Below are 15,086 nucleotides of genomic sequence, written 5' to 3'. Positions count from 1 at the left end.
GGTGTTGTCTTTGACAGAGTCTGGAGATCCTGTTCTTTACACTAGAAGGTGTTGTCTTTAACAGAGTCTGGAGATCCTGTTCTTTACACTAGAAGGTGTTGTCTTTAACAGAGTCTGGAGATCCTGTTCTTTACACTAGAAGGTGTTGTCTTTAACAGAGTCTGGAGATCCTGTTCTTTACACTAGAAGGTGTTGTCTTTACAGAGTCTGGAGTCCTGTTCTTTACACTAGAAGGTGTTGTCTTTAACAGAGTCTGGAGATCCTGTTCTTTACACTAGAAGGTGTTGTCTTTAACAGAGTCTGGAGATCCTGTTCTTTACACTAGAAGGTGTTGTCTTTAACAGAGTCTGGAGATCCTGTTCTTTACACTAGAAGGTGTTGTCTTTAACAGAGTCTGGAGATCCTGTTCTTTACACCAGAAGGTGTTGTCTTTAACAGAGTCTGGAGATCCTGTTCTTTACACTAGAAGGTGTTGTCCATGTCACCATATTATCCAAAAGGAGAGTGTCCACTGTGTTCCAATGATAATATACATATTGGTATTATAATCTTCTTTGTATCAAGGTTCTTCATAAACATTCTCCATGTCTCTGCTCTATACTCCATAAGGATCCTGTGTCCCACTGATCAGTGACAATATCCATACAAGGTTTTTCACATGATGTTGACCAGTAGAGTCCTGACGGTCAAACATGATATTGGTACATCCATGTAGATTTTGGTCAGAGTCAGATGTTCCTGTGTGTCCCGTGTATAATATCCTGAGGGTCATACATACATGGTATGATCCTGGTCTCAGTCATGTATGTTGACATGTAGTTGTGACCTCTGGCAGAGGGAGGGGCAGGGCTGTCTGGTCCGGGAGGCCCACCTGTAGGGAGGGGCAGGGCTGTCTGGTCCGGGAGGCCCACCTGTAGGGAGGGGCAGGGCTGTCTGGTCCGGGAGGCCCACCTGCGGGTGAGCGGTCATCACAATAGAAACAGGGCGTCCAAGACCCTGGTTACCATGGTGATGTGGTACAGAGTTCCTCTGTCGTTCCAACCCGAAGGCAGGAGGAGTGTTCTGTAACTGCCTCCTGTACTGGATGAAGCTACAGGCCTTTAGTATGATAGCTAACACATTCTTCCCTATCAGGATCCCACTGACCCGGGCATCCCTATACAGCAGCATGTTACAGCCTCTGATCAACAAGGTTAAAATATTAATGGTGACCAGGCTGAGGATAGGATATAGCATCATCTTGTGTGGGACTATATTGATGCCCTGCATGGAGATCTCACTAAGAGAGACACAGGGAAGGACTAGCAACATGATGTAACAGTAGAAGAACATAAGTCCTTCGGCCCACAGAGGGAGACCTTTCTTCAGGGGTTCCCAGAGATTAGCCTGAATATCCAGGATATCTAGCAGGTCCACCACGACCCAGAACAACCTGAAGACAGGAGAGGAACAAGATCATAAAACAGAAGATGTCTTTATTGTCCCTTAATTTACAAAGAATGGACATGTCTTAATGCTCACAACCCCCAGGACACACAAACTCACACCCAGAGGGAATGGGTCAGGACCAGTTCTACCTGATAGAATGGGTCAGGACCAGTTCTATCTGTTAGAATGGGTCAGGACCAGTTCTACCTGTTAGAATGGGTCAGGACCAGTTCTACCTGTTAGAATGGGTCAGGACCAGTTCTACCTATTAGAATGGGTCAGGACCAGTTCTACCTGTTAGAATGGGTCAGGACCAGTTCTACCTGTTAGAATGGGTCAGGACCAGTTCTACTTATTAGAATGGGTCAGGGGCAGTTCTACCTGTTAGAATGGGTCAGGGGCAGTTCTACCTATTAGAATGGGTCAGGACCAGTTCTACCTGATAGAATGGGTCAGGACCAGTTCTATCTGTTAGAATGGGTCAGGACCAGTTGTACCTGTTAGAATGGGTCAGGACCAGTTCTACCTATTAGAATGGGTCAGGACCAGTTCTACCTATTAGAATGGGTCAGGGGCAGTTCTACCTGTTAGAATGGGTCAGGACCAGTTCTACCTGTTAGAATGGGTCAGGACCAGTTCTACCTGTTAGAATGGGTCAGGACCAGTTCTACCTGTTAGAATGGGTCAGGACCAGTTCTACCTATTAGAATGGGTCAGGACCAGTTCTACCTGTTAGAATGGGTCAGGACCAGTTCTACCTGTTAGAATGGGTCAGGACCAGTTCTACCTATTAGAATGGGTCAGGGGCAGTTCTACCTGTTAGAATGGGTCAGGGGCAGTTCTACCTATTAGAATGGGTCAGGACCAGTTCTACCTGATAGAATGGGTCAGGACCAGTTCTATCTGTTAGAATGGGTCAGGACCAGTTGTACCTGTTAGAATGGGTCAGGACCAGTTCTACCTATTAGAATGGGTCAGGACCAGTTCTACCTATTAGAATGGGTCAGGGGCAGTTCTACCTGTTAGAATGGGTCAGGACCAGTTCTACCTGTTAGAATGGGTCAGGACCAGTTGTACCTGTTAGAATGGGTCAGGACCAGTTCTACCTGTTAGAATGGGTCAGGACCAGTTGTACCTGTTAGAATGGGTCAGGGGCAGTTCTACCTGTTAGAATGGGTCAGGACCAGTTCTACCTGTTAGAATGGGTCAGAACAGTTATACTTGTTAGAATGGGTCAGGACCAGTTGTACCTGTTAGAATGGGTCAGGACCAGTTCTACCTGTTAGAATGGGTCAGGGGCAGTTCTACCTGGGTCAGGGGCAGTTCTACCTGGGTCAGGGGCAGTTCTACCTGTTAGAATGGGTCAGGACCAGTTCTACCTGTTAGAATGGGTCAGGACCAGTTCTACCTATTAGAATGGGTCAGGACCAGTTCTACCTGTTAGAATGGGTCAGGACCAGTTCTACCTGTTAGAATGGGTCAGGACCAGTTCTACCTGTTAGAATGGGTCAGGACCAGTTCTACCTATTAGAATGGGTCAGGACCAGTTCTACCTGTTAGAATGGGTCAGGACCAGTTCTACCTGTTAGAATGGGTCAGGACCAGTTCTACCTGTTAGAATGGGTCAGGACCAGTTGTACCTGTTAGAATGGGTCAGGACCAGTTCTACCTGTTAGAATGGGTCAGGGGCAGTTCTACCTGGGTCAGGGGCAGTTCTACCTGGGTCAGGGGCAGTTCTACCTGTTAGAATGGGTCAGGGGCAGTTCTACCTGTTAGAATGGGTCAGGGGCAGTTCTACCTGTTAGAATGGGTCAGGGGCAGTTCTACCTGTTAGAATGGGTCAGGACCAGTTGTACCTGTTAGAATGGGTCAGGACCAGTTCTATCTGTTAGAATGGGTCAGGACCAGTTGTACCTGTTAGAATGGGTCAGGACCAGTTCTACCTGTTAGAATGGGTCAGGACCAGTTGTACCTGTTAGAATGGGTCAGGACCAGTTCTACCTGTTAGAATGGGTCAGGACCAGTTCTACCTGTTAGAATGGGTCAGGACCAGTTCTACCTGTTATAATGGGTCAGGGGCAGTTCTACCTGTTAGAATGGGTCAGGACCACTTGTACCTGTTAGAATGGGTCAGGACCAGTTATACCTGTTAGAATGGGTCAGGACCAGTTCTACCTGTTATAATGGGTCAGGACCAGTTCTACCTGTTAGAATGGGTCAGGACCAGTTCTACCTGTTAGAATGGGTCAGGGGCAGTTCTACCTGGGTCAGGGGCAGTTCTACCTGGGTCAGGGGCAGTTCTACCTGGGTCAGGGGCAGTTCTACCTGTTAGAATGGGTCAGGGGCAGTTGTACCTGTTAGAATGGGTCAGGACCAGTTGTACCTGTTAGAATGGGTCAGGACCAGTTCTACCTGTTAGAATGGGTCAGGACCAGTTCTACCTGTTAGAATGGGTCAGGACCAGTTCTACCTGTTAGAATGGGTCAGGGGCAGTTGTACCTGTTAGAATGGGTCAGGACCAGTTCTACCTGTTAGAATGGGTCAGGGGCAGTTCTACCTGTTAGAATGGGTCAGGGGCAGTTCTACCTGTTAGAATGGGTCAGGACCAGTTCTACCTGTTAGAATGGGTCAGGACCAGTTCTACCTGTTAGAATGGGTCAGGACCAGTTCTACCTGTTAGAATGGGTCAGGACCAGTTCTACCTGTTAGAATGGGTCAGGACCAGTTCTACCTGTTAGAATGGGTCAGGGGAAGTTCTACCTGGGTCAGGGGCAGTTCTACCTGGGTCAGGACCAGTTCTACCTGTTAGAATGGGTCAGGGGCAGTTGTACCTGTTAGAATGGGTCAGGACCAGTTCTACCTGTTAGAATGGGTCAGGACCAGTTGTACCTGTTAGAATGGGTCAGGACCAGTTCTACCTATTAGAATGGGTCAGGACCAGTTGTACCTGGGTCAGGGGCAGTTGTACCTGGGTCAGGACCAGTTGTACCTGTTACGGAGCTCCTCTTTCTTCTTGAACGGCTGTACGTACTCCATATGGTCTATGGCCACTAGACCTACAAACAGCACTGGGACACAGACTGAGAGGAGTAGGGTCAGGGCCTTGCGGGCCATAGCATCCAGAGACTTCCTGTCAGCCTTGTAGTTCTGGTACACAAAGTACACCTGGAAAACAACCAAAAAGGAAGTCAATAAAATGTGTTTTATACAGCCCTTTTTACATCAGCAGTTGTCACAAAGTGCTTTACAGATACGTAGTATCTCGCCTCCTTCTGCTCCCTCCCTTCTGCGCTCAATGTTGTCTGTCTACTAACCACCGGTCCTGGCAAACCACATTCTGCACACCTGGCAACCATCATTGCGCACACTTGCTCCCCATCGTTACACACACCTGGACGTCATCACCACCCTGCTTACTCTCCCTTCATATAGCCCTCAGTAGCTTCTGTCATCTGGCAGTATTGGTTTTGGTTACGTTCAGTACGCTGCTTCTGTTCTGTAGTTTCTTCATGTTTATTATTATTATACTCATTCTGCTTCCTGACTCGCTGTGTTACTCCCTCTCGAAAACATAGAAGCAGCAGAAGTTAAGGATATCTCCCATATGGTCGATGAACAGGAACACCTACTGCGTCAACACCATGAATCAACTGGGTAATGGATGAGGTCCTCCACGTTCTCCATCACCTCGACAACAATTATCTGTCCTCAGATAATTGCATGGTTTGCTTTCGCCGTAAAGCCTTTTTGAAATCTGACACAGCGGCTGAATTAACAAGAAGTTAAGCTTTATTTTGATGTATTGCACTTGTGATTTTATGAAAGTTACATATTTATGATACTGTAGTTTGAATTTGGCGCTCTGCAATTTCACCGGATGTTGGCCAGGTGGGACGCTGCGTCCAGCCTGCCCATAAGAAGTTAATGGAAGTCTCTCAAACATAATCCAGGTAGAATCAGGAATTCCCCACAGTGGCTGTTTAGGCCTTGGCTTTGAGTAAAGCCAGTATGTCTATGTATGCGGATGACTCAACACTACACATGTCAGCTGCTGCAGTTAGTTCTACTAAGCTATATGGATTTGTTTAAAGAAGCTCATACCAAGGATCATTTTGAATTTTAAGACCCCTTGAAGTATCCCCCAAAAATAATATATACATTTTTTGGGGACTTACTGCTATTAACCAATACAAACACATTGAATAACAGATTCACTACATGGAACAACAGATACTTTCTTGTGGACTATCTAAAGAAAGGAAACATTCGATTTTTTTACGTGTATTTAACCCTTTATTTTTGTCACAAAACAGTTTCCATATACTGTATACTTCCATTCATTTTTTCAACTGGTACGAGGGTACCTTCAGACGAGTCTTGTGAGGTCTGTGGGCATCCTAAAGCAAAACAACCGATATGTACAGTACTAGTCAAACGTTTAGACAGACTTACTCAAATCAGGGTTTTTCTTTATTTTTATGAATTAACACATATGGAATCATGGAGTAACCAAAAAAGTGTTAAACAAATCAACATATACACTGCTCAAAAAAATAAAGGGAACACTTAAACAACACAATGTAACTCCAAGTCAATCACACTTCTGTGAAATCAAACTGTCCACTTAGGAAGCAACACTGATTGACAATAAATTTCACATGCTGTTGTGCAAATGGAATAGACAAAAGGTGGAAATTATAGGCAATTAGCAAGACACCCCCAATAAAGGAATGGTTCTGCAGGTGGTGACCACAGACCACTTCTCAGTTCCTATGCTTCCTGGCTGATGTTTTGGTCACTTTTGAATGCTGGCGGTGCTTTCACTCTAGTGGTAGCATGAGACTCCTTTGTGCAAGGAGGTGCACTGCCAGAGCCCTGCAAAATTACCTCCAGCAGGCCACAAATGTGCATGTGTCAGCATATGGTCTCACAAGGGGTCTGAGGATCTCATCTCGGTACCTAATGGCAGTCAGGCTACCTCTGGCGAGCACATGGAGGGCTGTGCGGCCCCACAAAGAAATGCCACCCCACACCATGACTGACCCACCGCCAAACCGGTCATGCTGGAGGATGTTGCAGGCAGCAGAACGTTCTCCACGGCGTCTCCAGACTCTGTCACGTCTGTCACATGTGCTCATGTGCTCAGTGTGAACCTGCTTTCATCTGTGAAGAGCACAGGGCACCAGTGGCGAATTTGCCAATCTTGGTGTTCTCTGGCAAATGCCAAACGTCCTGCACGGTGTTGGGCTGTAAGCACAACCCCCACCTGTGGACGTCGGGCCCTCATACCACCCTCATGGAGTCTGTTTCTGACCGTTTGAGCAGACACATGCACATTTGTGGCCTGCTGGAGGTCATTTTGCAGGGCTCTGGCAGTGCACCTCCTTGCACAAAGGCGGAGGTAGCGGTCCTGCTGCTGGGTTGTTGCCCTCCTACAGCCTCCTCCACGTCTCCTGATGTACTGGCCTGTCTCCTGGTAGCGCCTCCATGCTCTGGACACTACGCTGACAGACACAGCAAACCTTTTTGCCACAGCTCGCATTGATGTGCCATCCTGGATGAGCTGCACTACCTGAGCCACTTGTGTGGGTTGTAGACTCCGTCTCATGCTACCACTAGAGTCAGAGCACCGCCAGCATTCAAAAGTGACCAAAACATCAGCTAGGAAGCATAGGAACTGAGAAGTGGTCTGTGGTCACCACCTGCAGAACCATTCCTTTATTGGGGGTGTCTTGCTAATTGCCTATAATTTCCACCTTTTGTCTATTCCATTTGCACAACAGCATGTGAAATTTATTGTCAATCAGTGTTGCTTCCTAAGTGGACAGTTTGATTTCACAGAAGTGTGATTGACTTGGAGTTACATTGTGTTGTTTAAGTGTTCCCTTTATTTTTTTGAGCAGTGTATTTTAGATTCTTCAAAGTAGCCACCCTTTGCCTTGCTGACAGCTTTGCACACTTTTGGCATTCTCTCAACCAGCTTCATGATGAAAGCTTTTCCAACAGTCTTGAAGGAGTTCCCACATATGCTGAGCAGTTGTTGGCTGCTTTTCCTTCACTCTGCGATCCAACTTATCCCACACCATCTCAATTTGGTTGAGGTCAGGTGATTGTGGAGGCCATGTCATCTGATGCAGCACTCCATCACTCTCCTTCTTGGTCAAATAGCCCTTACACAGCTTGGAGATGTGTTTTGGGTCATTGTCCTATTGAAAAACAAGTGATAGTCCCACTAAGCGCAAACCAGATGGGATGGTGTATCGCTGCAGAATGCTGCGGTGGCCATGCTGGTTAAGTGTGCCATTCTAAATAAATCACACAGTGTCACCAGCAAAGCACCTCCACACCCACACCTCCTCCTCCTCCATGCTTCACGGTGGGAACCACACATGTAGAGATAATCCGTGCACCAACTCTGCGTCTCACACACGGTGGTTGGAACCAAAAATCTCAAATTTGGACTCATCAGACCAAAGGACAGATTTCCACCGGTCTAATATCCATTGCTCGTGTTTCTTGGCCCAAGTAAGTCTCTTCTTCTTATTGGTGTCCTTTTGCAGTGGTTTCTTTTCAGCAATTCGACCATGAAGGCCCTTGAATGAGTAGGTGTGTCCAAACCTTTGACTGGTACTGTATGTGTTTTGTGAGAGTCTCACCATTGCACAGAGGGGTCATATTAGACAGAAGTTGGCAAATTGGCAGATTGACTTCAGACGAGTTCCAAGACGCGTGTGGGAGAACACCATCGTATTCATTCGAGTCATCTGTTCATATGTGTTATGTAATGTCATGTAGTATTTTAAACAGTATGTAACTGTCTCATGTTCCTGGACCCCAGGAAGAGTAGATGCTGCCTTGGCAGCAGCAAATGGGGATCCATAATAAATACAAATACAAAAATAGAGGGGTCTATTATTAGTTTGTATGTCAAACCGTTCGGATGCTACAGACGATTTTATGATTTTCGGGATGTCTCGTTTTTTGGTTTTTTTCCACCTTTATTTAACCAGGTAGGCTAGTTGAGAACAAGTTCTCATTTACAACTGCGACCTGGCCAAGATAAAGCAAAGCAGTGCGACACAAACAACAACACAGAGTTACACATGGAATAAACAAACATACAGTCAATAATACAATATAAAAAGTCTATATACAACGTGTGCAAATGAGGTAGGATAAGGGAGGTAAGGCAATAAATAGGCCATAGTGGCGAAATAATTACAAATATAGCAATTAAACACTGGAGTGATAGATGTGCAGAAGATGCCTGTGCAAGTAGAGATACTGCCTGTGTATATTGGTTTCTAGCTTCCCTGAAAAGTTGCATATCACGGGGGCTGTTCGATGCTAATGCAGAACGCCACAGGATGTTTTTGTGCTGGTCAAGGGCAGTCAGGTCTGGAGAGAACCAAGGGCTATATCTGTTCCTGGTTCTACATTTTTTGAATGGAGCATGCTTATTTAAGATGGGGAGGAAAGCACTTGGTCTGACAAACACCACTATAGCTCTGTCACCTTTCACCGCAGATGTGGAAGTGCGACATAGGCGGATACGGTGGATTGAAGAAAAAAATAAAATATATACACTGCTCAAAAAAATAAAGGGAACACTAAAATAACACATCCTAGATCTGAATGAATGAAATATTCTTATTAAATACTTTTTTCTTTACATAGTTGAATGTGCTGACAACAAAATCACACAAAAATTATCAATGGAAATCAAATTTATCAACCCATGGAGGTCTGGATTTGGAGTCACTCAAAATTAAAGTGGAAAACCACACTACAGGCTGATCCAACTTTGATGTAATGTCCTTAAAACAAGTCAACATGAGGCTCAGGAGTGTGTGTGGCCTCCACGTGCCTGTATGACCTCCCTACAACGCCTGGGCATGCTCCTGATGAGGTGGCGGATGGTCTCCTGAGGCATCTCCTCCCAGACCTGGACTAAAGCATCCGCCAACTCCTGGACAGTCTGTGGTGCAACGTGGCGTTGGTGGATGGAGCGAGACATGATGTCCCAGATGTGCTCAATTGGATTCAGGTCTGGGGAACGGGCGGGCCAGTCCATAGCATCAATGCCTTCCTCTTGCAGGAACTGCTGACACACTCCAGCCACATGAGGTCTAGCATTGTCTTGCATTAGGAGTAACCCAGGGCCAACCGCACCAGCATATGGTCTCACAAGGGGTCTGAGGATCTCATCTCGGTACCTAATGGCAGTCAGGCTACCTCTGGCGAGCACATGGAGGGCTGTGCGGCCCCCCAAAGAAATGCCACCCCACACCATGACTGACCCACCGCCAAACCGGTCATGCTGGAGGATGTTGCAGGCAGCAGAACGTTCTCCACGGCGTCTCCAGACTCTGTCACGTCTGTCACATGTGCTCATGTGCTCAGTGTGAACCTGCTCTCATCTGTGAAGAGCACAGGGCGCCAAAGGCGAATTTGCCAATTTTGGTGTTCTCTGGCAAATGCCAAACGTCCTGCACGGTGTTGGGCTGTAAGCACAACCCCCACCTGTGGACGTCGGGCCCTCATACCACCCTCATGGAGTCTGTTTCTGACCGTTTGAGCAGACACATGCACATTTGTGGCCTGCTGGAGGTCATTTTGCAGGGCTCTGGCAGTGCTCCTCCTGCTCAAAGGCGGAGGTAGCGGTCCTGCTGCTGGGTTGTTGCCCTCCTACGGCCTCCTCTACGTCTCCTGATGTACTGGCCTGTCTCCTGGTAGCGCTCTGGACACTACGCTGACAGACACAGCAAACCTTCTTGCCACAGCTCGCATTGATGTGCCATCCTGGATGAGCTGCACTACCTGAGCCACTTGTGTGGGTTGTAGACTGCGTCTCATGCTACCACTAGAGTGAGAGCACCGCCAGCATTCAAAAGTGACCAAAACATCAGCCAGGAAGCATAGGAACTGAGAAGTGGTCTGTGGTCACCACCTGCAGAATCACTCCTTTATTGGGGGTGTCTTGCTAATTGCCTATAATTTCCACCTGTTGTCTATTCCATTTGCACAACAGCATGTGAAATTTATTGTCAATCAGTGTTGCTTCCTAAGTGGACAGTTTGATTTCACAGAAGTGTGATTGACTTGGAGTTACATTGTGTTGTTTAAGTGTTCCCTTTATTTTTTTGAGCAGTGTATATACATATTTATAGTTTAAACTGACAGATTTTGTTGGGGATGTTTTTATTATGCTATTTAGTTTTCTGCCGGAGCGCGGACATCGACCTTATTTTTTTTTATATAATAGAACAACATTAAAGAAAGGATAATACTTTTTTATTTATTTAACCTTTATTTAACTAGGCAAGTCAGTTAACATGTCTAGGACTGGGCTTCAGCTCGCCAACAGCCAATGAAATTGCAGGGCGCCAAATTCAATCAAGAGAAATCTCATAATTCAATTTTCTCAAACATACAAGTATTAGACACCATTTTAAAGATAAAATTCTCATTAATCCAACCACAGTGTCCGGTTTCAAAAAGGCTTTTCGGCGAAAGCAGAACATATCATTATGTTGGGTCAGCAACTAGTCACAGAAAGCATACAGCGATTTTCCAACCAAAGAGAGGAGTCACAAAAAGCAGAAATATTGATAAAATTAATCACTAACCTTTGATATTCTTCATCAGATGACATTCCCGGGACAACATGTTACACAATACATGTATGTTTTGTTCGATCAAGTTCATATTTATATCCAAAAACCTCCGTTTTTGTTATTCACAGATTTAAAGATATACTTCTCCTTAATGCAACCGCTGTGTCAGATTTCAAAAAAACTTTACGGAAAAAGCAAACCATGCAATAATCTGAGTACGTCGCTCAGACGACAAATCAACCCAAAGAGATATCCGCCATGTTGGAGTCAACATAAGTCAGAAATAGCATTATAAATATTCACTTACCTTTGATGATCTTCATCAGAATGCACTCCCAGGAATCCCAGTTCCACAATAAATGTTTGATTTGTTCCATAAAGTCCATCATTAATGTCCAAATTACTCCTTTTGGTTCGCGCGTTCAGTACACAATCTAAACTCGCGCGGGCAGGTCCAGGCAAAAGTTCAGACGAAAAGTCATATTACAGTCCGTAGAAACATGTCAAACGAAGTATAGAATCAATCTTTAGGATGTTTTTAACATAAATCTTCAATAATGTTCCAACCGGAGAATTCCTTTGTCTGTAGAAAAGCAATGGAACAGAGCTCGCTCTCACGTGAACGAGCGTCACGAGCTCAAGGCATTCTGGCAGACCTCTGACTCATTCCCCTCTTATTCGCCCCCACTTCACAGTAGAAGCATCAAACAAGGTTCCAAAGACTGTTGGCATCTAGTGGAAGCCTTAGGAAGTGCAAAATGACCCCATAGACACTGTGTATTTGATAGGCCAAGAGTTGAAAACCTACAAACCTCAGATTTCCCACTTCCTGGTTGGATTTTTCTCAGGTTTTTGCCTGCCATATGAGTTCTGTTATACTCACAGACATCATTCAAACAGTTTTAGAAACTTCAGAGTGTTTATACTGATAATATGCATATATTAGCAACTGGGACTGAGTAGCAGGCAGTTTACTCTGTGCGCGCTTTTCATCCAAACGTGAAAATGCTGCCCCCTATCCATATTAAGAACAAATTCTTATTTACAATGACGGCCTACCCCGGCCAAACCCGGACGACGCTAGGCCAATTGTGCGCCGCCCTATGGGACTCCCAAGCACGGCCGGTTGTGAAACAGCTTGCAATCGAACCAGGGTCTGTAGTGACGCCTCTAGCACTGAGATGCTGCACCACTCGGGAGCCCAATTAAACAAAAAGGGAAACAACAAAATGACAACATCAACAGCAAAATGTAAAATGCCTTGTAAATACCTTGATCTCCAGGACAAAGATATAGAGGAACCAGAGTATCATGGCGTAACCTCGCTTGGCGGTCCGCACCTCAGCCCCGACCCAAACCGCCACGTACCGCAACACGATGAGGAAGCACAGGTCCCCTACCATCACCATGATACAGATACCTGTTCCCCAGATAAATGTATTAATAATAATAATGATACAGGTAGTACAAGTTGGTTTAGAATTGTATTTTTGTCTTTCTCATGCTCCTGTCATGTTTTGTCTTTGATCATGTCTTGTCCCTGTGCTTCCCTCTGCTGGTCTTATTAGGTTCTTTCCCTCTTTCTCTCTCTCTCTCTCTCCTCCTCCCTCTCTCCCTCTCCCGCTCTCTCTCTCTATCGTTCCGTTCCTGCTCCCAGCTGTTTCTCATTCTCCTAACGACCTCATTTACTCTTTCACACCTGTCCCCTATTTTGCCCTCTGATTAGAGTCCCTATTTCTCCCTCTGTTTTCCGCTTCTGTCCTTGTCGGATTCTTGTTTGATGTTTGCTGTTCCTGTGTCCTTGTTCCGCCCTGTCGTGTTCTTTGCCTTCTTCAGATGCTGCGTGTGAGCAGGTGTCTATGTCAGCTACGGCCAGTGCCTTCCTGAAGCGACCTGCAGTCTGTGGTCGCGTCTCCAGTCGTTCCTCTCTATTGACGAGAGGATTTCAGTTTCCTGTTTTGGATTGACCATTGATAATATCCAGGAGAATCATTATTTGTTTAATACTGGAATAAAGACTCTGTTACTATTACGTCGCTTTTGGGTCCTCATTCACCAGCCTAACAGCTCCTGAATTGTGTTAATAATTCATTATTATGTCCTATGTATTTTATGCTTCATTTGTAAACACTGCACCCTTGTAAAAGAAACATCGGACTCAATGGAACTTCCCTGACTGAATAAAGGTTTCATAATAATACCTATCTTCCTGGGCCCGTGGTTCTGTTCCACCAGATAGGCATCGATCAGGGCCATACTGCTCATGATCAGCAGGGTGGACAGGCAGACATGGGGCTGGTTGGTGGGAGGGGGAGGCACCATCCTGACTGGGGCAGGAGGAGGTATGTTAGGGAGGGTGTAGGGTGGTCCTCTGCTAAATAAAGGCAGGTTAGACAGGACTGTTACAGTAGACTGTAATGCCTAGTTAAATAAAGGTTAAATAAATCAAACAAATGTTCCACTCCATGGCTGGGGTTTTCACGGGGAGGGAGGAGGGGGTGGGAGGAGATTTGTGGAGGGGGTAGGAGGAGATTTGTGGAGGAGGAGGAGGGAGGTGGAAGGAGGGGTAGGAGGAGATTTGTGGAGGAGGAGGAGGGAGGGGTAGGAGGAGATTTGTGGAGGGGGTAGGAGGAGATTTGTGGAGGAGGGAGGTGGAAGGAGGGGTAGGAGGAGATTTGTGGAGGAGGAGGAGGGAGGGGTAGGAGGAGATTTGTGGAGGAGGAGGAGGGAGGTGGAAGGAGGGGTAGGAGGAGATTTGTGGAGGAGGAGGAGGGAGGGGGTAGGAGAAGATTTGTGGAGGATGAGGAGGGAGGTGGAAGGAGGGGTAGGAGGAGATTTGTGGAGGAGGGATGGAGGGAGGTAGGTAGGAGGAGGGAAGGAGGGAGGTTTGTGGAGGAGGGGTATGGAGGTGGAGGAGGGATGGAGGGAGGTAGGTAGGAGGAGAGAAGGAGGTGGAAGGAGGGAGGTTTGTGGAGGTGGAGGAGGGGTATGGAGCGTCTTCAGTAGACAGTAGTGTTTCTCTCAATGCCTGCTGGCTGGTCTGTTTGACAGTAGTGCTGCATAGCTCTGCTCTTGGTGAGGTTGTGGAGGAAGGAGTCACCAAAGATCCTTAGTCTCCCAGGATGGGGGCAGTTTAGACAGTAGTGCTCCTCTCCATGGCTTTTTAAAGAATATACACTGCTCAAAAAAATAAAGGGAACACTTAAACAACACAATGTAACTCCAAGTCAATCACACTTCTGTGAAATCAAACTGTCCACTTAGGAAGCAACACTGATTGACAATAAATTTCACATGCTGTTGTGCAAATGGAATAGACAAAAGGTGGAAATTATAGGCAATTAGCAAGACACCCCCAATAAAGGAGTGATTCTGCAGGTGGTGACCACAGACCACTTCTCAGTTCCTATGCTTCCTGGCTGATGTTTTGGTCACTTTTGAATGCTGGCGGTGCTCACACTCTAGTGGTAGCATGAGACGGAGTCTACAACCCACACAAGTGGCTCAGGTAGTGCAGCTCATCCAGGATGGCACATCAATGCGAGCTGTGGCAAGAAGGTTTGCTGTGTCTGTCAGCGTAGTGTCCAGAGCATGGAGGCGCTACCAGGAGACAGGCCAGTACATCAGGAGACGTGGAGGAGGCCGTAGGAGGGCAACAACCCAGCAGCAGGACCGCTACCTCCGCCTTTGTGCAAGGATGTGCACTGCCAGAGCCCTGCAAAATGACCTCCAGCAGGCCACAAATGTGCATGTGTCAGCATATGGTCTCACAAGGGGTCTGAGGATCTCATCTCGGTACCTAATGGCAGTCAGGCTACCTCTGGCGAGCACATGGAGGGCTGTGCGGCCCCACAAAGAAATGCCACCCCACACCATGACTGACCCACCGCCAAACCGGTCATGCTGGAGGATGGTGCAGGCAGCAGAACGTTCTCCACGGCGTCTCCAGACTCTGTCACGTCTGTCACATGTGCTCATGTGCTCAGTGTGAACCTGCTCTCATCTGTGAAGAGCACAGGGCGCCAAAGGCGAATTTGCCAA

General features: G+C 46.6%; 1 protein-coding gene across 1 annotated transcript; it reads right to left on the bottom strand.

Annotated features, from left to right (window-relative positions):
* Nucleotides 1-795: 795 nt before the first annotated feature.
* LOC120041188 (transmembrane protein 121-like) lies at nt 796-13,367 on the bottom strand. Its single transcript, XM_038986126.1, has 4 exons — nt 13,247-13,367; nt 12,317-12,465; nt 4,418-4,593; nt 796-1,432 (listed from the first exon to the last, which is right to left on the bottom strand). The coding sequence occupies exons 1-4, from the start codon at nt 13,365-13,367 to the stop codon at nt 796-798; spliced, it is 1,083 nt and encodes a 360-aa protein (XP_038842054.1).
* Nucleotides 13,368-15,086: the final 1,719 nt, after the last annotated feature.

This window comes from Salvelinus namaycush, unplaced genomic scaffold (assembly GCF_016432855.1).
Source record: "Salvelinus namaycush isolate Seneca unplaced genomic scaffold, SaNama_1.0 Scaffold412, whole genome shotgun sequence".
In the NCBI taxonomy this organism is placed as follows: Eukaryota; Metazoa; Chordata; class Actinopteri; order Salmoniformes; family Salmonidae; genus Salvelinus; species Salvelinus namaycush.
This window is presented reverse-complemented; position numbering and strand designations above follow the sequence as displayed.